This window comes from Chionomys nivalis, chromosome 5 (genome assembly GCF_950005125.1).
Source record: "Chionomys nivalis chromosome 5, mChiNiv1.1, whole genome shotgun sequence".
Lineage (NCBI taxonomy): Eukaryota > Metazoa > Chordata > Mammalia > Rodentia > Cricetidae > Chionomys > Chionomys nivalis.
In genome coordinates this window covers 104,150,192-104,174,187 of record NC_080090.1, presented here as the reverse complement: position 1 = coordinate 104,174,187, position 23,996 = coordinate 104,150,192, and the positions used below count along the sequence as shown (strand labels likewise).

General features: G+C 40.9%; 1 protein-coding gene across 1 annotated transcript in view; it reads right to left on the bottom strand.

Moving 5' to 3' along the window:
• Cntnap5 (contactin associated protein family member 5) overlaps window positions 1–23,996 on the bottom strand; it is a 976,150-nt gene that overhangs the window by 528,744 nt on the left and 423,410 nt on the right. The window contains exon 5 of the mRNA XM_057769582.1: window positions 2,692–2,895. Coding sequence (XP_057625565.1) covers window positions 2,692–2,895 — 204 coding nt within the window. The remainder of the gene's footprint in view (window positions 1–2,691; window positions 2,896–23,996) is intronic.

The following is a 23,996-nucleotide window of genomic DNA, read 5'->3' as shown; positions in this document are numbered from 1 at the left end:
TGCATGTGCTGGGATCATCCAACATTCTGCTCCAGCTCAGAACTATCCAACACTTGTAAGGATGAGTATTTCGCATGCTCTGTTGATGTCCTCTCAGTACTTAACACAGGTTCCCAGTCCCAGAGTTCTCCTGCCCTTTGATTCTCCACCTGTCCATGTGGTTCTTTCCTTTGTATTTCTACAGAGAGCAGAATGCCATGGGCAATTGAAATGAAGTCTTTGAAAGCTGGGAGGAGAGCCACTCCATCCCAGCCCCCATGGACTGAAGAGTGAAATCTCGTGCCTAGTTAATAATTCTAAAAAGAAAAGTCTGTGCTCTACCCTTGGAATGTAGGACAAGGGCAAAGTGAAATTTCACCACAGAACCAATTCTGCCTTCAAAGGAAGGCTAAGGACTAGATAATACAAACTGTCACTTGAACAACAGTGTGCTATATGTCTCCGGTTTACCCTTTCTCTTTGTTTTAATGATTTATTTAGGGGTGTGTGTGTGTGTGTGTGTGTGTGTGTGTGTGTGTGTAAGAGCACATGCATGCCAGAGGTTGTTCTTCTATTACTTTCTACCTTGTTGTTTTGGAGTTTTGTCTGTTCATTTGAAGCAAGGTCTCCCACTGGCTTAGAACTCACTAAGCAGTATAGCTCCCCCATCGAGGGAAGTGGCTTTCTACCAAGAAAGTATAGTGAGCCCCGGGGACCTATGTGTTTCTGCCTCCCAAGTACCAGGATTACAAGCATACACTACTAAACCTGGTTCTTTTTGTGGGTTCTGGGATTCAACTCAGGTCCTTATGCTTGCATGATACGAAAGTTAGCAAGAGTCATCTCTTCAGCTCATAGTTTATATTTTATCTTCTACGTTGGGCCTCAATTTTATGAAATACTTTTGGAAAATCTGTTCTTTACCCCTACTTCTTTTTCTTTTATTGATTATGTAGGCCAGGGGGATGCTTGGAGTTGCCACTGAAGAAGGACAAGAATAAAAGCCTATTTTGTTTGCTGTTGGGAGTGAGGCTGCACAATGGAGATTCTCATGTTTGCCTCCTGATTAGTAAAATACAGCTTGCTCTGATGTCGCCTATATACTTTGAGTTTGTTCCCAGTATTGAACTATATTTATCCTTATTGCCTACTTGATATTAAATATTAGTAACAATGTATTTCCTCTCCTTTATACAAATAAATATTAACTGGGAAACAGGAAAGGAATCTCAGATAAATCAGCACATTTCTGGCCCAGACAGGGGCTCCACAGTTAAAGGCATGTGCCATTGAGCCCGATGACTTGAGTTAGATACCAGAGAACATATGGAAAGCACTGAGACCCAATTCTTTCTGGTTGTCTTCTGACCTTTACACCTGTGTCATGACACACCACAGCTACATACAAATAAAGGATTGCCATTGATTTTAAAAAGCCATTTTCTTCTTCTCCCTCTAGCATATTTTTCTTTTTGGTTTTTCTAAAGGACGGCTCCTTTGGTTTACTTCTATTCCCTAAGGAACTCAGCATCTACCTCCTGTGACCTCCCTTGTCCTTCCTTTCTTCTCTAAGAAGTCATAAAAGATACCCTTCCTTTTGTCCTTGGGTGAGAAGTTGGGTACCATGAATGTAGATCTACTGGTGATGAGGAAAGCCCAAGGAGTACCTCACCCATCAAGGGAAGTGGCTTCCTACCGAGGGAGGCAGAAAGGTGTTTTTTACTACTCCACCTGCCATCTAGGTCCCAGGCTCATTCTTCAGGGCAAGGTCATCTTTCAAAGGCAAGCCCAGCAACTTAGCTTTTCCATGCACACATTTTACCTCCCACTAAGAACAAAATGATTATGTGTTTCTCCTGACAGTTTTTTTAATGTGCCTAATCAGCTCAAATATGAGAAGCTCATTATAACACGTTTAACATTTTTTAAGTTCCTTAAGAGTTTGAGTTCTGAAAAAAAAATAAGGTTAAGTATGTACATTAAAAGAACTTAAAAGTTACATTGTAGCTTCTCTTACATAGAAATATTGTCTTTTACTACAGAATAATACCTCCAGCAAAAAGAAAAAGAAAAGATCTTTCTATCACATGAATATGAAATATTTAGAAACAAGTGCTTTTCTAAACATAAAGACAAAAGAAATAGATCATGTAGGCAGTGCTCTAGTGACCCCATTTGATGTGCTGGAAGATGGTCCCATGTATGTTATAGTGACCTTGTACAAAAATCAGTAAGTATGAACACCTGCATACCTGAATTTGAATACCTAACACACATATTCTAAAGGAATAGTAATGAAAATAACAATAATAATAATAACAACTACAACAAAAAATGTGTGTACGACTGTGAGTGCCTAACCCAGTGACAGAAGTAGGTGGATCTTAAGAGTTTGCTGGCCACTTAACTTAACCCCAATACAAGCCATTGTGTCAGTAAGAGGTATTATCTCAAGGCAATAGTACAGAGAGAAAAAGGTGGGCATCTAGTGTCTTGCACTGTCCTCCACATGTGTGTGCATATATATGCACACCTGGATATTCATGTGCATACAGCACACACACACAAACAAACACACCAGAACCAGTGAGCTCCAAGTTCAGTGAAAGAATGTCACAAAAAAAAAAAAGGGTGGGGGTGATAGAGGGAGACACGTGAGCATCACTTCTGGCCTCACCAGTCAGGAATACATATGACTCAGTCTGACCCTACCTAGGTTCAGGTACAGGGCTAGCCTGCCCTTCTGGAGTTCCAGGGTGATATAGTCTCCACGCTGTCCTTCTCCATGGAATAGAACCCCATCTCCTTGCATGCTCTTGAACTTCAGGGAGATCACATCTTTGAGGGTGCTCATCATCTTCTGATTGAACCTGTACAAAAGCGAGCTCCTGCCATCAAAGTCAGCAACATCTGATTCTGGGAACAGAGAGAAGAAAGAAAGAATATCAGCTTGTTTCCTTGTGTTATTCTTTCTTCCCACCTTTGGTCTTGCTCAGTTCACAGGAATGTTCCTAAAATCTTGAAGATCTGTCTTACAAGGAGGCACATGTGGTAGAACTATCCTAAGTAGTCTATAAGGAACCATTCATTTCCAGGCACTGAACACACACCAGACTGAAGTAGAAATATCATTAGAAGTTATTGAGAAAAAAAAAAAAAAAAAACAAGAGATGAACAGCAGCTGGTCCTGGAAAGGAGCTGACACGTAACCCTCTTCAATGAGCTGTATTGAGATTGGACCACGAGTCAGGAGGTCTAAGCAATAGACAGAAATAATACAATACATGGAGATCCAGATAAGATGGGGCCTTACAGGGAAGGAGTGGCTTGCTTTATAGCTTTGAGAGGTGCTTCAGTGACATGAAGAATAAAAAGGAGATAGGGTGAGCAAGAGAAATATATATCTGCTTTGCAAGGGATGCTGAGAAAGACCAGAGAAGCCTCCTCAGAGAGCAGCATTTAGAGCTTACATGAAGAAATCTCTCTGGGGAGTCTTGAACCTATCCTTGGAAGAAATGGAACATCCAATATTTTATAGCCTTTAGGCATAGAAGACAGACTGCTTCTTAAATTCTCTGCCACAGCACGAGTTGCAGGGAACTGTGGCTGAGTTAGGTCATGTGATCTAGGATAAAGTTGCAGGCCCATGATCTAACAGCCATGTTCCAGGCTGTGTTTAAGGAGACAGATGACAGAGCCACAGACACCTACATCAGAATTTTGGAACAGTGCCTGGTTTGTAACAACCACTCATGATTTACCCTTCTTGCTAATTTGATTCTGACATTTAGAGCCATTTTTTTTTCTCTTCATTCTAAGTTCCAAGCTGCAATTGAAAAAGAAACATCCTTTCTTATGACAACTCTGGTTGAGGAATTCAGTATTTTCCAGAACCCTGTACTGAGAATTCTGAAGATTCTTTGGAACTTAGTGAAAAAGAATGGCCAGTGTATGGAGACTCATAATTTTGAACATAGGGGTATTGTGGTATTGATACCTTTTTATGGGCTGGTAATGTAGTTTTAGGGTTTATGCAAAAAACATTCAGTCACTATTATGTTGTGGCATTTATTCTTATCTGAGATAGTCCTTTAGTTGAGACATAAACTTAAGGAAATATGTGTGATACCATGAAATCTCTCAGTATGTACACACATTGTCCAATATTAACTCAGAATAAGTCTATCTTGTTTTTGAAACATAGGCTACTTTGTTGATCAGTATGACCTGTTTCCTCCATCAACAACATATTCCCAGCATTATTATTTCAAAGTAGAGATTAGCTTAGCCTCCTAGCCATGGCAAATAACTGACCAAAGCAATGTAGAGGTAGCTAGGTCTATGGTAATGTGAATGGAGCTACTGACACCGCCTAAAGGCAGGAGGGAGGGAAGGATCATATGAACCTCACCTGTAAGTCAAACCATTATTCCTTTCTTCCCTCCCAAGCTGTGAGCTTGTGAGATTCAGGAATATAGGGAGTAGAAGGTTAGGGAAGGGGACTCTGCAGCTTCCATGAGGTAGTCATTCACAAGAGAGTGAAACTCTGCAGTGAAGCAACTCTTGTCCTCTCCCCAAAGCTTCTTTAATTAATCCCGCACCAATGATAGATTATGCTCTGGAAGTAAGTATAATTAATTTATTTTTTGTCAAGTTGGGCTTTGGTGGCATCCTCACTTTGGTCTGTCTTCTATGCACTATTTAGAAAGTAGACATTTCTTCACATCTTCCCAGGCAAACTTAAATTATATATTATATAGTGACTCTTTCCCTCACACTCTCATTATATCCAGAATACCAGAGCTTTATTTAATCCAACTTCAATTTAGCATCTTCTCATCCCCACCCCTTTGGACCTTCTCAAAATTTAAATCTCAGTTCTTTTCTCTGAACTTTCTCAAGATCAACTTAGTCAAGTTCCATACAGGATATCATGTAGTAATGGGCTCTATATCATTCCATTTAGCCCATTTATAATTGAATCAGTTTTATCCAGCAGGTATGTATGCACAAACTGACAAGTGTCTATCAAAATATCCAGTGAAGAAATGATTTGGTTGTGTGTGTTTGTGTGTGTGCACATTCATACACATGTATAGGTATTCACATGCACTTGTATATACATGTAGAAGTCTTGGGTTGATACTGCATGTCTTCCTTAATCACATTTTACCTCATTTTTGTTGTTTTTTTGTTATTGTTGAGAAAGAGGCTTATAGAGCCCAGGCTATTCTTCAATTTACAACACTGTCGAAAAAGACATTCAATTGTTCATCCTCATGCCTCTGGTATACAATGTGCTTGGTTTTAAACAGTTCCAGGGTCAACTCCAGACCTTGTGCATGGTAAGCACACTCTCTACAAAGTGAACTGCCTCTCCAACTCTTATTTTTCACAGATAAGGAACCTGGTTCTCAGCAATGAAGCAGACCAGATGGCCAGTGAGCACCAGGGCACCTCTTGTCTCCATCCTAAGGCTGAGATTACTGAAGTGTGCCGCTGAGCCAAGTTTTTTACATGTGTGCCTAATTCATTTCACTATGCTTGTGTGGCAAGCACTTTACCACTGGGCAATCTCCACCACCCCTTGGAAGACTTATTGTAGGTTACCTTCACATCCTTTCACTATTTTTATTACAAAAAAAAATTTACTGTAAAATGTTATTACTTCTATAATACAAAAAATGTAAGACTACTTAATTGCAGCTTGGAAGAGAGTCATCATACACCATCTTAGCAGGGTGAACAAGAGGTAAAGGGCTATATGGACAGGATAGAATTATTCTTATTTGAAATCCAGAAGCCATAAAACTCAATTTTTCAGGATTTACTAAGCAATTAAATTCTCAGATGGAGTATTCATAATGACAGCAATTATCTTTCCTGTTCAAGGATATAGAATTATCCTTAATAAAAAAAATGAGATACAAAGAGAAATCATGATTTTCTGTAATTACCTTGAAAGTAAAATTCCATAATTTATTCTTTGCATATTCAGTTAAGAAAAAGGTCCCCAATGACTCCATGTTGTAAGAAGAAACTGTCAAGATTTGGGGAGGTTTTTAAATCTCCTGTGTGCTTCAGAACCTTCATGTTAGATGCTGGCACTACATCTATGCACAGTGTGCTCACTGGACTTCTAGCTGAACCAGTGGAGCCCTTGGCACTGTTGCCCTGTCTTGTACAATGAATATCATGACTAGACAGAGCATGAGAGCTACAGGTTACCACTAAGTCAGCTTTATCTCCTTAAGACTTAACTTCATAATAAGACATATACATTAGAAACACATAAAGCATTTCCTTAAGAAAAGACCCTCAGGGCTGGGAAGATGGCTCAATGAGTAAACTGTTTGCCATACACAAATGAGGACCAAACTGAGTTCCGATCCCCAGCATCCCTTTAAAATGGCCAGGAGCGAGCCGGGCGGTGGTGGCGCACGCCTTTAATCCCAGCACTCGGGAGGCAGAGGCAGGCGGATCTCTGTGAGTTCGAGACCAGCCTGGTCTATAAGAGTTAGTTCCAGGACAGGCTCCAAAACCACAGAGAAACCCTGTCTCGAAAAACCAGAAAAAAAAAAAAAAAAAAAAAAGGCCAGGAGCACCTGTAATCCCAGAACTACAGAGACAGGCAGATCCCTGGAGCTGACTGACTTGGAAAGCTAGCTAAATAGGTAAGCTCCAGGTTCAAGGAGAGAACCATTCTCAACCATAAGGTATTCATGGGACTGGAGAAAGGGCTCAGCATGTAAGAGTGCACACTGCTCCCTCAGTTTCTGGCACTCACATGAAATAGTTAATGACTGAGTATGACTCCAGATCCCAGTCACCCAGTTTTTTATGGACTCTGCAGGCATCTGCACTCACAAGCGCACACATACTCCCTCAAACATATACTAATTATTAAAAGTAAAATAAAAATACTAAATAAATGTGTGTACAGAAACTGAGAAAACACCTAATATCCACCTCCACACGCATGCACACTCATGTGAGCACAAACACACACATGTGCATGAACAAAATATTGAAAAAGTCCAGATAAATTGGGAAAAAAGACTTGGGGGGGGGGGAGTTGTGATTGTGATACATTGTAGATAACTATGAAATTATCAGAGAATGACCAAGGAATTAAACAAATAAATGCATAACCCAATAAATAATTGTGCTAAGGCAAGTAACTTGATAATACATTAAAAATTAGTACCATCCTACCAGACACACTATTTTTTTAATCAACATGAAATACATTACTAATTCTGTCTGGGTTTTTTAGAAGGGTCTTGTGTTCATGAACACAATTAGGTGGCCTTACTCCTATACCAACTGGTACTGTTTTATTCTGACACCGTGGTTTGTTGCCCAGCGTGTGCCAGGTTAAGCGCAAGCCTCATACTCAGCCTTGTTCCCACATTCCCCAGTGCTATTGAAACATACCACATGTGCACATATGCATACTGTGGGATCCTGCTCTCTTCTGATTGCTGTCATTCTGCCACTGTAGGAACAATTGGAGCTTTACTACCTGTCAATGCACAGAACGACCATAAAGCACTAACCAGTGCTTAGAAAGATGACTGCAAGGTAAATATATACACAGGGAAACTCAACAGTTTCAAAAAGGAAAGGAAGGCATGAATGCACAAAAGAAACATCAGTATGTAGGTCCTGAATAGTACACTTAGGGAGAGAAGAACCCAGTGTCACAGGAAAGGAAGAGAGGACAAAGAATACACGAAGCTCAGTGACCAGACCAGGCTATGGATGGCAAGAACTGCTTTCCTGCATGTTTACTGCCTACGGGCTGTGGTCACACCTAATCAGTAAATGAAAAATCACCATTTATTCGCAGGTCCATCAGTCTGACCTGCATGAGAAAATACAGTGTTTAACATCTACATTCCCATAGCATGAAGGACCTCACCGCATCTCCCACATCATCCTGTTAAAGGTGCAGCTCTGAGTACAAAGAGCACCTGATTCCAAGCTTTGTGTCCCACAATAAAGGATTGCACCAGGGACGCAAGGTTATAAGTAGAACTAGTTTGTTAAGGAAGGAAACATACTCCTGAGGGTGAGAGCTGCCTAGTGAGCAGAGGGGAAAATATGTGTTCTAAAGCCCTGAGCCAGGATCCACATGACACTTCATAGGGTAATTATACAGAGCCTGTAACTCACATCTTTTTGTAGCGTGTGCTTTCCTTGAGCATGCTCGACCTGTATGACAACCAGGTTAGGACAAGATTCCCCACCCCTCTACCAACTGGCTCCTTTCACAAGTTAATCTTCATGCTGCAGTGTCCCACGCCTATTCTCTTGCCACAATCCTATACTGGAAACCTGGGAATTACAGTCTTAGTAGAGTCTGGCACTGGTCATGTTCTGTGTGTGTTGTGGGGAAACGAAGATGGACAAGTGCGGTTTTGCTTTTTGGAAACTACAGAAGAACTGGAAAAGGCCTGAGTGTTTCAGAGCATACAACACGTACAAATCACAGGCTTTATGCCTTGGAAAATTTATGCATAGGAATGCACTTCTTTAAAAACTAAATTTTTTATCACAAACACAATTTTGCTATAATTTTCCACTTCTCACTTCATTCCATGCTTTCACATTGGAGCATCATTGCCGCAAGAACCCTTTGACTCCCAAGGTCCCCAGTCAAGCTCTGCATTCTAGAACTTTCCTTTCTCCGATAACTTCATGGTCTCCCCTTCATCACCACCTTTCACAGCTGTGATGATACACATTCTCCTTCCTGAAGTTTCTGGATGGTCTAGAGCACCAACTGATGAGATGAAATGTCGAAGACCCACATTAGCTCCAAGACCCAGATCTACATGCTGTTCATAACACCTAAAGCAGTGATTCTCAAGATGTGGGTTGGAACCCATTTGGGGCTTGCATATCAGATATCCTGCATATCAGATATTTGAATTACAATTCATAACAGTAGCAAAATTACAGTTATGATGTAGCACTGAAGTCATGTACTGGTTGGGATCAGCATTAGGAAGGGTGAGAACCACTGACCTAAAGAAATCCGAGCATCTGCTGGAGGAGAAACAAATGTGTATAAATGTTTCGCACTGGTTCTGCAGCTTATTATCTGGGGGCTCCAGGCAGAGCACTTGACTTTCACAAATAGTACTTCTACTGATTATTTGATGAGGTCTATGGAAGTCTAGCGTACAAAGTCACTATGAGAATTACAGAATTAAAGACACCTCCATATGAAAACACATTCAGCATCATCTCATTTCATTATTAATTCAAAGAAAAGTTCCAGTGGAAAAGATTGTGTGAGCAAGATGGGGATTTTCTGATCTGCCCAGTTGGGCAGGGTGCTCCAAGGATGTAGCTTTGGTGATTTTCACCGATGTTCTTTCTGGTGATGCAAAAACAAAAATTGTGATGAGTTATCCTCACTCCTGTAATGAATTCCTTACTCATGTTCCATAAGTCATCCCAATAAACTCATGGGTTTTTCAAACTGAGCTTTGATATAACCTGTTTTGGGACTATTTTCAATGCCCTGTCTGGGATGAAGATATAGTTAAGTTACATCTCTCTAGAAAAAGTCATACAAGAAATTGTGATTCAAGAAAATACCCATGGATCATGTTGATATGATTATTTGCTGACTTGCCACATTAACTGCCGTACCCCTAGGTGCTAAGTATCCATTTCCACTAAAAAGTCTACTTCTCTATGGAACAACAGTTCCCAACTTGCTATAATCCCTTTGAAAACTGTCTCTGAAAATATTTACATTATGACTCATAATAGTAGCAAAATTACAGTTAATAAAGTAGCAACAAATAATTTTATGGTTTTGGGTCACCGCAGCCTGAGGAACTGTGTTAAAGGGTCACAGCATTAGGAAGATTGAGAACCACTGCTCCAGAGGCTTATGTTTGCCACTTGACCTGTAGTGCCTGTAGTATCCCTTGTATTTGCTGACTTTCACAGCAATGAGATGTTCCCTTCATTGAGCACAGATTCTGGCACAAGCTTATCGCCTATCACTACAACTATTCATCACCAGAAACATTTTGCTCATTCAAGAGAACTCAGTCAAGCACCCTGGACATTTGCAGTATTAATTAAGTTGCACGCGGATTGCTACAGCCATTTCGCAGATGGAGAAGCAGACGTTCAAAAGAAGTTTTAAAGAAGCATGAAGTGTGCTCCATGAATACTTAATCCCTTCTCTATACACTAGAGAGATGCTTAGTATCCCCAGTGCAACTTGGATAAGCAGATTTAAAGTGGTAATAATGGCTCATAATTTTTACTGTTGCTATTAAACAAAAAGAAATACAACATGCATTAGATTTTCATCATTGGATGTTATTATACCTCTGGTTTGATTGCCTTGTTTGGACTCTAATTTGCAGATAGGGTCCAGTTTTGCAAATTAAAATCTTTAGCTGTGTTGTATAAATATCTTGGCAGATTTAGTTTAAAATAAGATAATGAAAGAAAAAATATAGCATGCCATAAGATGCATTCAGGTTAGAAATGATCTCTTATTTTTTTAACAGTTATTGTTCTGTGAGTACGGTTTGCAAATGGTGGGGAGGGCGTGTGTGTGTGTGTGCACATGTATGTGTATTTACACATACAGGTTTACATGTACTGTTGTGTGTATGTGGAGGTCAGAAAATGGCTTTCAGGAGTCAATTTTTTCCTTTCATCTTTTATTTGTGGCCAGGTCTTTTTATTCAAGCTATCTGGCTATGAGCTGGCACTTAAGTTCTGTTTCCAATTTTGCTGTAGGATTGCTGGCATTACAGATGTATGTTCCCACATTTGGCTTTTTGTGTGGGTTCAAACTCAAGTTATCAGGCTTTCATAACAACCACTTTTACCTACCAAACCATCTCCCCAGCACCACAATTACTGCTTATCAAAATAATAAGTGACAGATCTAACTGTGCCTTTGACATTCTCTCACAGTTTGCAGTGGCTTATGGAGATACTGTGACCTGGGTTAAACCAACTATCCCCAGGGGAATGAAAATGGTAGTAGCACATATTTTACTTCACTTAATGAACTTTAAAGCCCCACATGATCTAGAGTTTTCTTCCTTTGGAAAATGTAAAAAGAAGGAAATAGAAGATTATGTACCTGCTCGAAAGCATACAAAAGGCAATGACTTCTTTGACAATGATAAGTTTTATCTCACTAAATAATTGGGGTGTTTTAAGAATTGTGTGAGGTGTAAAGAACTTTGTGCAGATGGAAGAAAACATACACTGTGAGACTCAAAGTGAGCAGAAGAATGATGGATATTAGCCAGTAAGTAAATGATAACCAAGATCCAACACATAGACCCAGAGAGGCTGGGAAAAAAGGAGAGCTCAAGTAAGGATGCCTGTATCTCCCAGGGCACAGGAAATAGAGTAAATTTTGTGGGTTAACTGGGGTCAGGTGGGAACAAGAGTGGGAGGGATCAGTTAAGGAGCGGAGATGGGATGAAAAGAGAGAATTCTGGGAGTCATATGTGGACCTGGTAGACATTTGGGGAGCTGTGTAGAAGCCTAATGTAGTAGAAACTGCCTGGAACTATGAGGGTGATCCTAGAGAGGAATCCCAGTATAAGAGGATATGGAGAACGAAGTGGCCATCTCTTGTTTCAGGCAAGGTTCCCAGCCATGGAACTTGAGTACATTCAGTTGAGCTGTTGGACAAGGAGGTACTGTGGAGATTCCCAAATAACACAGGCTGTTGCTAGGGCAGACGGTTGCTCTCTGTAATTGGACAGCAAGGTGCTGTAGTTGAAGGCAACATCCACATAGCTCATCTAACATGGAGAACTTAATCTTGTGCCTGTATGGAGCTGTTACTCTTATGTTCTATTCTCTTTGGTGCAGGAAGGTACTCAATAGGCAACCTAAAAAAATGTGGACACAAACCTAGCAACAAAACCATTGATATACAATCTGTCCTGCCTGGAAGATCTGCTGGGGAAATTGCCACGCAGAACTTGTGGGAGTGGCCAACTGATATTAGATTTGGCTTGAGGCGCACTCCATGAGAGGAAGCCCTGCCCTACCCTGCTTAGATATCCAGGAACTAGAGTCCAGAAAGCTCAGACACCTAGGGTAGAACCAAGTATGACTGGCCTACTAGAAAAATTAAGAAGTGATTCCTAATCTTTTCGACTCATCATCAGAGAGGCATAGTCTGGCAACAGATGGGAGAAGTTGCAGATTCCCAGAGCCAGATACTCTATGGAGAGGCTACAATGGAAGTCTTCTTCAGGCTCTATCCTTAGAGATCGGGGTGGGAAGACGATAGGAGTCAGAGGAAATGGAGGACAAGAGAATATGACCTACTGAATCAACTAAGCAGGGCTCATCTGGCTCACGGGGACTGAAACGGGGTCTGCACCATGTCCCCTGCGTATATGATATAGCTATTGACTTGGTGTTTTAGTGAGACCCCTAAATGTGGAACCTGGTGTGTCTTTTACTGGTATGCCTGCTCTCTGGAAACTTTTCCTCCTGTCACATTGCCTTGTTCGGCCTCAGTATGAGGGCTCTTGCTTTGTATTATTATATTTTTTTTATCCTGTTTGGATATTGTCCCTTGGAGACCTGGTCTATGCTGAAGAAAGACAGAGGTGGGTAGGTGGGTAACTTTGAGAAGAAAGGAGGGGGTGTTTGGAGGAGTGGAGGGAGGTGAAACTGTGGTCTGGATATATTGCATGAATAATAAAAAGAAAAGAAACAAAAAGAAAAGAAAAGAAAAGAAAAGAAAAGAAAAGAAAAGAAAAGAAGACAAATCAAAGGAAAGAGCAGGGCAGGTAAGATAGTCTAAAGAGTACAATGCAAACCTAACAGTCAAGTTCAATGCCTTCAACACAGAAAGATTAGAAGAGACAGACAAAGAAAAGTTGTTCTGTGACTTCCACATGTGCACCATAGGATGGGCACAACCCAAAATAAACATCACACACACACACACACACACACACACAAATTTTTAAATAAATTAAATAGTATATTGTGAGGTAGGTTTCTTTTCTCCCAGTCTTCTGCATTGTTTCCTGCATACAAAGGCTGAGGTCACTCAGAACAATGACTTTTCATGAGAGGACCTGAGCAAAAACCATTCATGCTTGGATAGTTTTTAGGGTGGAATTCCTTGGCCATAGCCATGGATTGGAGTCTATAGAGTACCCACAATAATTTCTGTGTTTTCATGCCCAGAGGAAAGAATTGCTTTGGGGACAGGTGGAGTGCTAGAAGTAAAGGCAGTTTATGAAGGGTGTTCTTTGTAGAGTGTGAGGTGACCAGATAGCTAGGAAACTCAGAGGCTTGATGGCAGCTGATCATGAGGATTATGATACTGTGTGCTATTTAAAATAACCATTTCTAATGAGTTGATGTACCTCACATGATCAATCCCTTGTGTAAAACATTTGCTCTTGGAAGAGTGAAAATGTTCTAGTCTACCATATGTCAATATTTTTTGATACCTTCCCTCAGTTCTACTCTTCTGAAGCCTACTTGGTCCATACTAAGTCTCTTTCTTCTAGCTTATCTGTATGATTTCAGTGATCTCAGATACTTTTGGCTTATATTTGATTTTTTTTCTTTTTTTGGTTTGTTTTTCTTTTTGTTTCTTTGATGTGTATGCATGCATGCTTATGTGCATGTGTGCATGCATGTGCGTAGGTGTTTGTGCACATATGCATGTGCAAGTATGTGCACATGAAGACCAGGGGCTGATATCTAGTATCTTCCCTTATTGCTTCCATCATGTTTATTGAGATGTGCTCTCACTTGAACCCAGAGCTCACTGATAGCTAGTCTAGCTTGTCAGCTTGTTCCAGAGATTCCTCTGTCTCTACGTCCCAAATGCTAGGATTACAAGTGGGATTCTACATCTGCCTAGTATTTATGAAAGTGCCTGGAGTCTGAAATGAGGTGTTCACACTACTACAGCACATGCTTTGACATGGAGTAATCTTACCAGCTCCGTGGCTTGTGCTTCTATTAAGCTCTTTTGGCACAGTGTTTCTTCACCCTGGATGTAGGTAGACAGTGACAGTCTTGACAAAACTTTAAGCTGGATAGCACAAACACAAACTTTAGCCAGGAGAAATAGATCAGTTCCTTGTGCTGGCAAGAGGAAAGCAGAAGTGCCCCCAACGTCTCCAAGGTGAGGCAGAGTGTCAGGGGTTTATTAGACCAGGAGAAGTGCTTCTGTGGGTTAAGAGTATTGCCAATAGAGAGATGCCAGCAAGAGAGAACATGTGGAGTCAGATCTTGGGTCTGTAAGGATCAGCTGGGTCTAGGCCCATCCTCATAGGACAGCAGTATTTTATGACAGGGGCACAGATCAAACATAAAAGTATAAGATCTAGGACCTCATTGCAGAAACTCAGGGCATGTGTAACAAATAAAAATTGTTTGCTCCTTTTCAAAATAAAAATAGCATGAGACACCTTATGTCCAGATACAGATGGTCAGCAAACACTGGGAACCTCTAAATTAAGAACCCCCATGCAAATTCTCTTAGCCTGATTACTCTGTCTCTCCAAACTAGAAGTTTATAGTAGAAAATCTTGGACAGACAAGCTTGTCTAGAAGCCTGTATACATAACAAGGTCACCTGCCTGATAAGCTCTAAAATAAACTGAATGTAAAACAAAGAGATCAACTCGGGTACAATGTTTATTGAAAAAAGATGAACATAAGTGACAGAGAGAATGAAGACCTAGATAACACATAAGAATGTACACTCCTGACTACTTGGCCAATGAGAAAGGAGGGAAAGGAAGAAAGAATGGAATTTCTTGTGTGTTCTGTTTCTAAAAATGATTCTCTGCTCTCAGGAAGTGTGCCTTTCATGCTGGGCTGACAACTAGTATTGTAAAATAATAAGATAAACCGTTCTGTGTCAGAGCAAACATACTTGAATCCATTCCGTCCTGACTAAATGTCAGAAAGTTCAAATCTGTTCTTGCTCCTCAAGGACAATTAACAGGATGTTTGGTCAAAGGAGTGGCCACTAGATGTCTTGCTCCTCAAAGACCAGACAACAGGATGTTTGACTTAGGGAGCGGTTACTAAGTGTTTTGAGATGTAAGGAGGTAATTATGTTTGCTTGTTCCCTGTATCATGGGAGGAAAGTCTTTTCTTTCCCCTTTTGGTTGGGACTATATAAGGACAAACCTTAACCCTAGCCATAACCCTAACCGTTATCCAACTGTAACCCTAACCCTAATTAATTAATAAAATTATTCATTATTTATATGAATAATAAACTTGAGGTTTTTACAGTATTCACTGGAAGCTCTCCCAACACTGTTTTCTGTCTCTTGTCTATTCCTTTCCTGTAGGCCCATATTTCTGTATGACACAAGAGCCATTAGCCTGGTCTGAGGGGGTCACGAACTCTGCAGACATGCTGTCTCTGTTTAACAATAGCCAGGATGTGCTGCTCCTAGTTTCTTTTGTTATAAATGTAGATTACCTGAGAAGAGATGTTGGCTGAAGCTGATGACTTAAGAGTTAAGAGGTTTGGTGCTTCCTCCCTTTGAAATTTGGAGGATGTCTTAAATGCTAATTTATGGCCTACCTGACTGCTAACATACAGGTAGATGCAGACGTGACTTGAGCCCATGCACCTGGTTGCCTAGAAGACAGCCTAATGTGTTTTCCCGCTCAATTGATGTGATGATATATAAGGTGTTTGGAGAATAAACGAGAGATCTTCGAGAGAGATCTTGTCCTTCCATGATGACCGTGTAAGCTGTGTTGGTTTATTCCTCTCGACTCCATTCCAGTCCAGTTAGGGAATCTGTGTTGGACCCACATGGCCCCCAACACTTTCCTCAATCCTAACTCCCCTTTTCAGGACTGTGGAAACAAGTCAGGCCAGACCCCCAACAGTTTTGCTTTCCCCACACAGAGTCTCCATTTCTCTTATGAAGCGAGGGTCAATATTTCACAGAGCACAGACCCACAGCTGGTATGTTAAGGAGCCCCCTAGGATACTTTGATGTTCATGGAGTTTCAACTAGGGTCACTTTGCTGGCTTTCTGCACATGCACCAGGTTAGCTGGTACACTGCTCCTGAGAGTTCCTGATTTCACTCACAATGCCAGTGACCGGAACACAACTGTTAGCTACTTATTGGAGTGAATAATCTTTCTTTCTTTCTCAAAATTGATTTTTAAGACCTCATTATTATAAACTCTATTCAATGCAATCTGTAGTTTGTTTCAGTAATGATTCATTGGCAGATATTTCCAGACAGTGATGGATAAGCCAATCATGGTCCTGAGAATCCCCCAATAAGGATGAGTGGTACATTTCCCCAGCCTGGTTTTCCAGGTCAAGGCAAATCCTGCCTAGCCATCTTTTTTCCCAGAGGAGCTTCAGAATGCCAATGAGGGCCTATTTCTTACTGGCCCCATAATTGCTGACCTGGCTGTCAAGCTTATTTTTTGAGAAAGACAGAGTTTTCCAGACGAATTCTGGCATGTTTGATGGGCTTTGGAAGCCTGTCAACAAACCAGCTTTAAAAAGGACTTTTCTGACTAAAACAGTTCAAGCTTGAATTCCCAAGTGGGTTGAAACACAGCTTTGGTGAGGGCCTGTATGGAGGAGGTTTGCATCTCAGAGTTAGAAAGCTGAAGGTCAAAGCTGACAGGAGAAATCCTGACCCACCCTGAGACAATTAGTCCCACCTGGACTCTTCAGCCTCTCAGAATAAACAATATTTTCAATAAAATGAAGCTTTTCCCATGATATATTATATGAAAATAAACATCATATTTAGATCATATGACTGCAATAAAGACAGAAGGGCTCTGGCTTCTAACCCACAAACCACAAAGGTTTATACAGTCAGCTTGAATTTGCACCAATCTCCCACCCATTCTGTGATTTTTTCCAGGCTTCATCAGCAACTTCAATGACCTCAGATGAACCCTCAGTACAAGAGAAACTTCCACAGTAAACTGTCAAAGCTTAAGAATAGCTCCTTTAACAATATTTCAGGAATTTCTGTGTTTGATGAGCAGGTGAAAAAAATAGGAAAAGGATCAAAGCAACTTAAAAGAAAAGTTAAAACCATTAAAAGCCTAACCCAATCCTAACCCAAGAAAATGTGCTTTGGGATTCTTATAGTCTGACACCCATCCATCCATCCATCCATCCATCCATCCATCCATCCATCCATCCAATCATCCATCCATCTATCCATCAATTCACTCATTTTTCCTTTTTTCCTTCCTTCCTTTTTTTCCTTCCTTCCTTCCTTCCTTCCTTCCTTCCTTCCTTCCTTCCTTCTTTCCTTTCCTTCCTTCCTTCCTTCCTTCCTTCTTTCCTTTCCTTCCTTCCTTCCTTCCTTCCTTCCTTCCTTTCTTTCTTTCTTTCTTTCTTTCTTTCTTTCTTTCTTTCTTTCTTTCTTTCTTTCTCCTTTCTTGTTTCCTGAAGCAGATCTCCTGGACCAGTTTGCCTCAAACTGGCTGTGTAGCTGAGGACATCCTTGAACTTCTGATCCTCTTGCTTTTACCTTTGACTGCAGGGACTCCAAGTGTGTACCACTGAGCCTGGTTTGTACCATCTGGGGATTGAACACTGGGTCTCATCTTGTTAAACAGGCATTCTACCAACTATGCTATATCCTCTCCATCAAACTAGTTTCTTTTAATGGGGTTTTCTACACATTTTAGAGCATAAACCTGTGAACATACTTAAAGTTGATAGCGTAGTTATATTGTTCACAAATTACAAAGATCATATCAAAGTCATATTAGAGAAATTCTGTAGTAGATTTTTTCTCTTCTGTTTATACCTGAATTCACTGTAGGTATTAGGCATGCCTCCCCTCTCTCTGTGTATGTGTGTGTGTGCAGTCATGAGTGTATTTGGATGCCTGAGGACAGTATGAAGTGTTGTTTTCAGGAACTTTCTGCACTGACAGTAAGACAGCATGCCCTGGGACCTCTCTGTCTTACATAGGAAGTGTCATCACACCCAGATTATTTTAGCACAGTCCCTGACACATGGGTTCTGGGCACCCAACTTGTGTCATCATGTTTGCATTGTGACCACTTTACCAACTGAATTAGTCCCATTTTGAGCATATTCTGAATCCATTTTGATTCCTTCCATCTCTAATACAAATATGATGAAAAGGATAGGTCAAGTTATCTGGGGAATCATGCACAATATTGTGTACATAAATGAATCACCATGATGGAAAGGTATATACTAAAGAGAATTGTTAATGTGCTTTGTACTCAAACAAGCCCTGTGGAAGTAAAACAATAAGATATAAATACTTAGGTAGGGACAAGAAGAATGGAGTAGGACATCATGGAACAACCTAGAAGATGAGATTTGAATGAAAAGTGGATTCCTGGGAAGTGGGAACTCATTTTGGCAAGGACAGATTAACCAAAGGTTTCATTAAGGGGGCAACATTTCATATATGGTTTTCACATGTCACCACGAGGAAAGGGATGATCCTGGATAAGGCTGACAGTAGGGCATCATTCTTCATGAAAAATAACTTCATCTAGTTTTAGCTGTGTCTCTTGTTTATTCCATTCTCAGTGGTCTTCTCAGATCTAACAAGCAGATGCCCCAGCAAGGCCATTCATTTGACATTTAAACAGGAGTCTTGAACTTGGAGTAGAAAGCTGCTCATTTTCCCTTTAATAATAGGAGGCCTGGAGTTCTATGAAAACACTTGCCATGGGCATGGGGAGATGGTATTGCGTGAGCTTGATCTGCTTGACAGTTGGAGTTGCTTGTCCTATGGACATGGTTTTCTCTGAATACATGACCACATAAAACTGAGGAGGAGGTGCACACACTCTCTCGGGTGATCAGAGCCTGAGAAGACTTGCGGTTGGTCATCATTGCCCTTGGGCAAAACAACAAGACAGAAGCAACTGGGTTAGCAGCAGTGTCTACTTTGTTCTGTATTTGCGAGTCTGTTTTTCCATTGCACCCCTTCAAAATTAAGAAATAGATCTTTGTAGCTTCTTGAAACAAGATGGGATGCTCAGTAAAGGGCGTGCTCTGAACGTGTGAGGACCTGAGTGCAGGCTCCCATTCCCTTTGCAAACGAGGTGTAGGGCTGTGAATGACTCAGTGAACAAGAGTATTTGCTTCCCAAGCAAAAGATTTCTGAGTATCAAGAAACCACATTAAAGAAAATAACGAAAAGGAACGTAGCCACTTGCATATCTGTCATTATACTGTTATAGAGGTCAGAGATAGGAGGATCATGAAGGATTACTGGCAGTCAATCTAGTGCCAGCTCAGAAAAAGTCCCTGTCTCAAGGGAACAAGACAGTGATGAAACAGAATAATTAATGGTCATCATTGGCCTCCACCTCACAAGGGAGTATAGATCCCAACAGACATATACCACACACACACATACATCTACCATATAGATACCCTACACACACAATCTACCACTTTGATAAACGACACAACCACAAATATATACTCAGAACCACATAAGCAAGAAAGCTAGGTGAAACTATGTAGCTTGCATTGCAATCTCAGAACTGTAGAGGTAAAGGCAGGAGGATTCCTCGAATTTGCTGTCCACTCAGCCTAGTGAATTCAGTGAATTTCTGGTTCAGTGAGAGACCTGTTTCAGTGAAAATAAAATGTCTACCCTTGGGGTCCTCTTACACATGCATATGCACACATGCTCTCACATAGACATACACACACATATACCATATATCCACACAACATAAAAAACAAAAGTTTTCTATGAGTTCATCTTTTGGATAAATCATGGAGATTCTACATGGGTGCTTAGTGTTGTAACCTGTGAGTCAATGCATGAATCACTGAAGTGACCACTTCCACAGGGACTGAAGGTAAAAGAAACATCAAGCAAGGCCCTGGCCTTTCTGTGAAAACTGGCAGCAAAGTGACTGGTCCAACTATGAGGGCAGCTTGCCTTTTAAATCACCATGGGTAGCATAAGGCTGCAGACCTTAAGAGTCATGTAAGCAGTCCATCCATGAGGCCCTCACTCATCAGGACAGATCTGCTGCCTGAAGATTCCTCCCCTTTCCCAGCTTTACCTGCAAGGACTTGGTTCCTTCAATCTCCACAGTTATGAACAGTTTGATTTTGTGTTTTGATGTGTGTGTGCATGTGTGTGTTTTGATGTGTGTGTATATGTGTGTGTGTGTGTGTGTGTGTGTGTGTGCATGAAAAGACCCCAATGTACATATATAGTGTGTGTGGAAGCCAGAGGATACCTTGGTATTGTTCCTCAGGTTCTGTCCACCTTGAGATATAAGACCAGGTCTATCGCTGGACTGTAATTTACCACGAAGGCTAGAAGAGAGACTGACTAGTATTCCACAGGGGTGCACCTGACTCTACCTCCCCGTCCCTAGGATTATAAGCATGGAGGAACCTGCTCAAAGTTTTTCTAAACATGGATGCTGGGGATAAACTCAGGTCCTCCTGTTTGCAGGAAAATGCTTCCTAAATGAGCTCCCTCCCCAGTCATGGACATTCCTTTCACAGCTTCCTGAAGTTTTTCACAGTCCACATTTCTACTGGGCAAAGGTTCTTCTGCACTTCCATAGCCCAAAGGAAGTGGTGAAGGACAACGGACTAACATATATCAGTGGTGGACGGAGTATTCAGATTCTCACCCAATTAGAAACAACATAAAGAGGCAATGGGTTAAGACATAAGTTCTTAGTATTTCTGTGTACTATCCTCTGCTGCCTATATCCATCTCCTCATTTTCTCAGTTACTTCTAAAGGTAAGATAGGTGCCAGAAACCTTGCATTAGCCCAATTTGAGGATACATTGGATCTCTGTTTTGTCAGTCCCCAAGTGAAAGAATTGCAATGATCTGGTGAGATTGTCCAGTTCTACGTACCATATTTACAAAGTGGGGTCTCAAATCTGACCACTGTCATCCTACTCTCCACACCTCCAAGACTGTCCTGACTGTGCACCAGGTCATCCAGCATTCCCATGAAAAGATGATACTGACCTTAGTACTCCAAAGATTAAATTTACAGCATTAAGGACCTCTGCTGCTTAGGATAAATGGCTCTTAATGATAAAAATGACGGCAAAGAAGATGGGGGAAGCAGAGACGATAAGGGTTTTATTTGAGGAAAGAGAATATGACTTTGGCTCAGAGGGTGATGAATTTTGGATGATATCACTTGGCGGTAATTAACCAAATAAGAGCAAGGTCTTGTGTAGAGGGAGGAACCTGGGGTAGAAAAGAGGGTTGTAATTCTTAATGAGTCTGGGGAGCCTGACTCATTAGGCTTTATCAGAATTTATAATGCTTTTTAAAATTAATTAGCTTCCAATACATAAAGAAATTCAAATAAAAGCCTCAGAGAAAATTCAGAGTAGCTTAAAGTCTCCAGATGGCTTGATGGAAGAGGTCAAAATCCTTGAGGACCAGGAATGTAAAAGCCCAACCACTTACCTCTAAAGTACTAGAAAGATGTGTACCTGAATAGGAAGCAAAAGAGGATGGGGAACATGTCACCTTAATTTCTGAGCAACAGAGATTATTTGAGAGCTAATCACATGCCAAACACTACTTTAAGGAACTGCAGTCATTAAAGCAAGCACAGTGATTGTTTCCATCTTTATAGAGGACTTTACCCAAGGTTATAGTAGATGTTAATGTTAAAGTCAGGTCACCCCAACATCTTTGGTGTTTCAAGCCCAGTCTATGTGTTGAATGTTGCCATATGTGACTTTAGAAAGCTTTCAAGAAGGCTGTGAAGGTAGTTTAATTGGTAGAGCACTTGCAACCGAAAAATATGGACCAGCGTTCAATTCCCAGATCTGCTGTAAAAAGACAGGCCTCGTGGTAATTACATTCCTGTAATCCTAGTACTGGAGAGGCAGAGATGGGTAGATCCCCTCCGATGGGTGGACATGCAACCTAGACTAATTTCTCAACATTTATTTATTTACTGTGTGGGAGAGTGCATGTGTACCATAGGACAACTCTTGGGAGTTCTATCTCTCCTTCCAGCGTGTGGGTCCTATTGATCCAACTCAATTCATGAGGCTGCATGCAAGAATCTTTACACACTAAGCCATCTTACTGGTTCACCTTAAAAATTCTTAAGAACCACAGCTACTCGTAAAACTGACAGTGCAAATTAAGAAGGAATTAACTATAAAAGATAATTCCATAAAAATGGAGTTTGAGACAATGGGCTTAAATTCTGGCTCTTTATCACAACTACCCATAAACAGCAGAAAGGCTCCTGGTGTAGGAGGTTCTTCTGTTTGTGTTTTGCTTTCATTGGTTGAATAAAGAGACTGCCTTGGCCTTTTGATAGGGCAGTCCTTAGGTGGGCAGAGTAGACAGAACAGGATGCTGGGAGGAAGAAGGCAGGGTCTGAGAGACCTGCCATGAAGTTGCCAGAGTCAGATATGCTGAATCTTTCCTGGTAAGCCATGACCTCGTGGTGATATACAGATTATTAGAAATGAGCTGAATTAAAATGTAAAAATTAGCCAATAGGAGATTAGAGCTAATGTCCAGGCAGTAATCTAATTAATACAATTTCCATGTGGTTATTTCGGGGGTTAGGATAGCTGGGCAGTGATACACAAACCGCCGCTCCTTATAACAGGCTCCAGTGGCCAGAGTAGGTATTTTGGTACTGTTTTTCTCTTGAGACAGGGACACTGGTCCATTCTGCCTTTGAACTAGCTATGTAAGCTGAGGTTGACCTTTAGCTTCTGCTCCTTCTGCCTCTGCATCCTGCATAAGTGCCAGAATTACACATAAGCTCATTGCACCAGATTTGTATGGTGCTGGCAACCTCAGCTGAGGTTTGTGTGTGCTAGGCCAGCGTTCTTCCACCAGAGCGACAGACTGTGCTCCTGGGACTTATTTAGAAACCAGTGGAAACAGTGATTCTTATGCAGAATTAGGTGTAAAGGTGTAGGTGAGGGACACAGGAGTGGAGATGTGTGAGTGTAGGAGTGTGTTGCCCCTGTCAACAATTCTACTTTGTCCCTGGAGCCTCTTAATGGCTTGTTTAGGCTTGTTTTCAGAAACTGAAGGTTGCTGTTTTGGACTTTGGGAGTGAAAAACTAACCTGGCTGTCAGAAGATTGATTATCATGTTTTTTTCCAAGAAAATGTTTTATGCCACATGATTGAATACTTTCAGACATAAATGCAGGGTGACAAGGGAAGACTAGAGCCAACTTTGTTCAGACCCCACCTCGCCGCAGTCACTATGGGATTATTGTGTTGGAGATGTTGTCCCTTTGCTATTCAATTACTACTGAATGAAATCAGTCTTATCTGTGCTAGGGACCCAGGAACATCACCTTCTTGGCTGTTTGGAACTCTTGACAGGTGATGCAGGTAGTTTTCAATGAAACATATCTATAAATTGTTAAACAAAATCATTTAAAACACATGGATAGATGATAAACAACAGATGAAAGAAAAATAATTAGATAAAAATATGATAAATAATAGAAAAAGAGATGATAGATAATATTAGCTATTACTTCAATATTTATAGAAACCTCACCAAAGGGGATAGTGGATTCTGCTAGGGACATTCTTAGAAATTCCAGCCTCAAGAGGGCTTCCCTAGTCAATTTCTCTAAAGGCTCTGTAAGCCCAATTTGATGCTGTTTTGCTATGTTCTTATGTATCTATCTGAGTACTATCTGTGTATCTTCCTGCTGTTTATCCTTTCACTTTTTCTTGCTATATACTTAATAAACCCACTCATTCTAGCCAAAAGTACAGCTACCAGACCTCATTCTCTAGACAGTATAAAACAACTTGATAAGTAATTTAGAATGAACTTCTCCAGGCTCTTGCGTCTACAATGTTCCACAAAAACAGTGAGACAAATGCTTATACATACATCAGGAGAGTTAAGAATTTCACTGAGCAGACCATTCATTGATGGGCTTAAAAGAGTCAGAAGCTGAAGGTGCTGTCCAAATGGAGAATGTCTTCTGCATCAAAA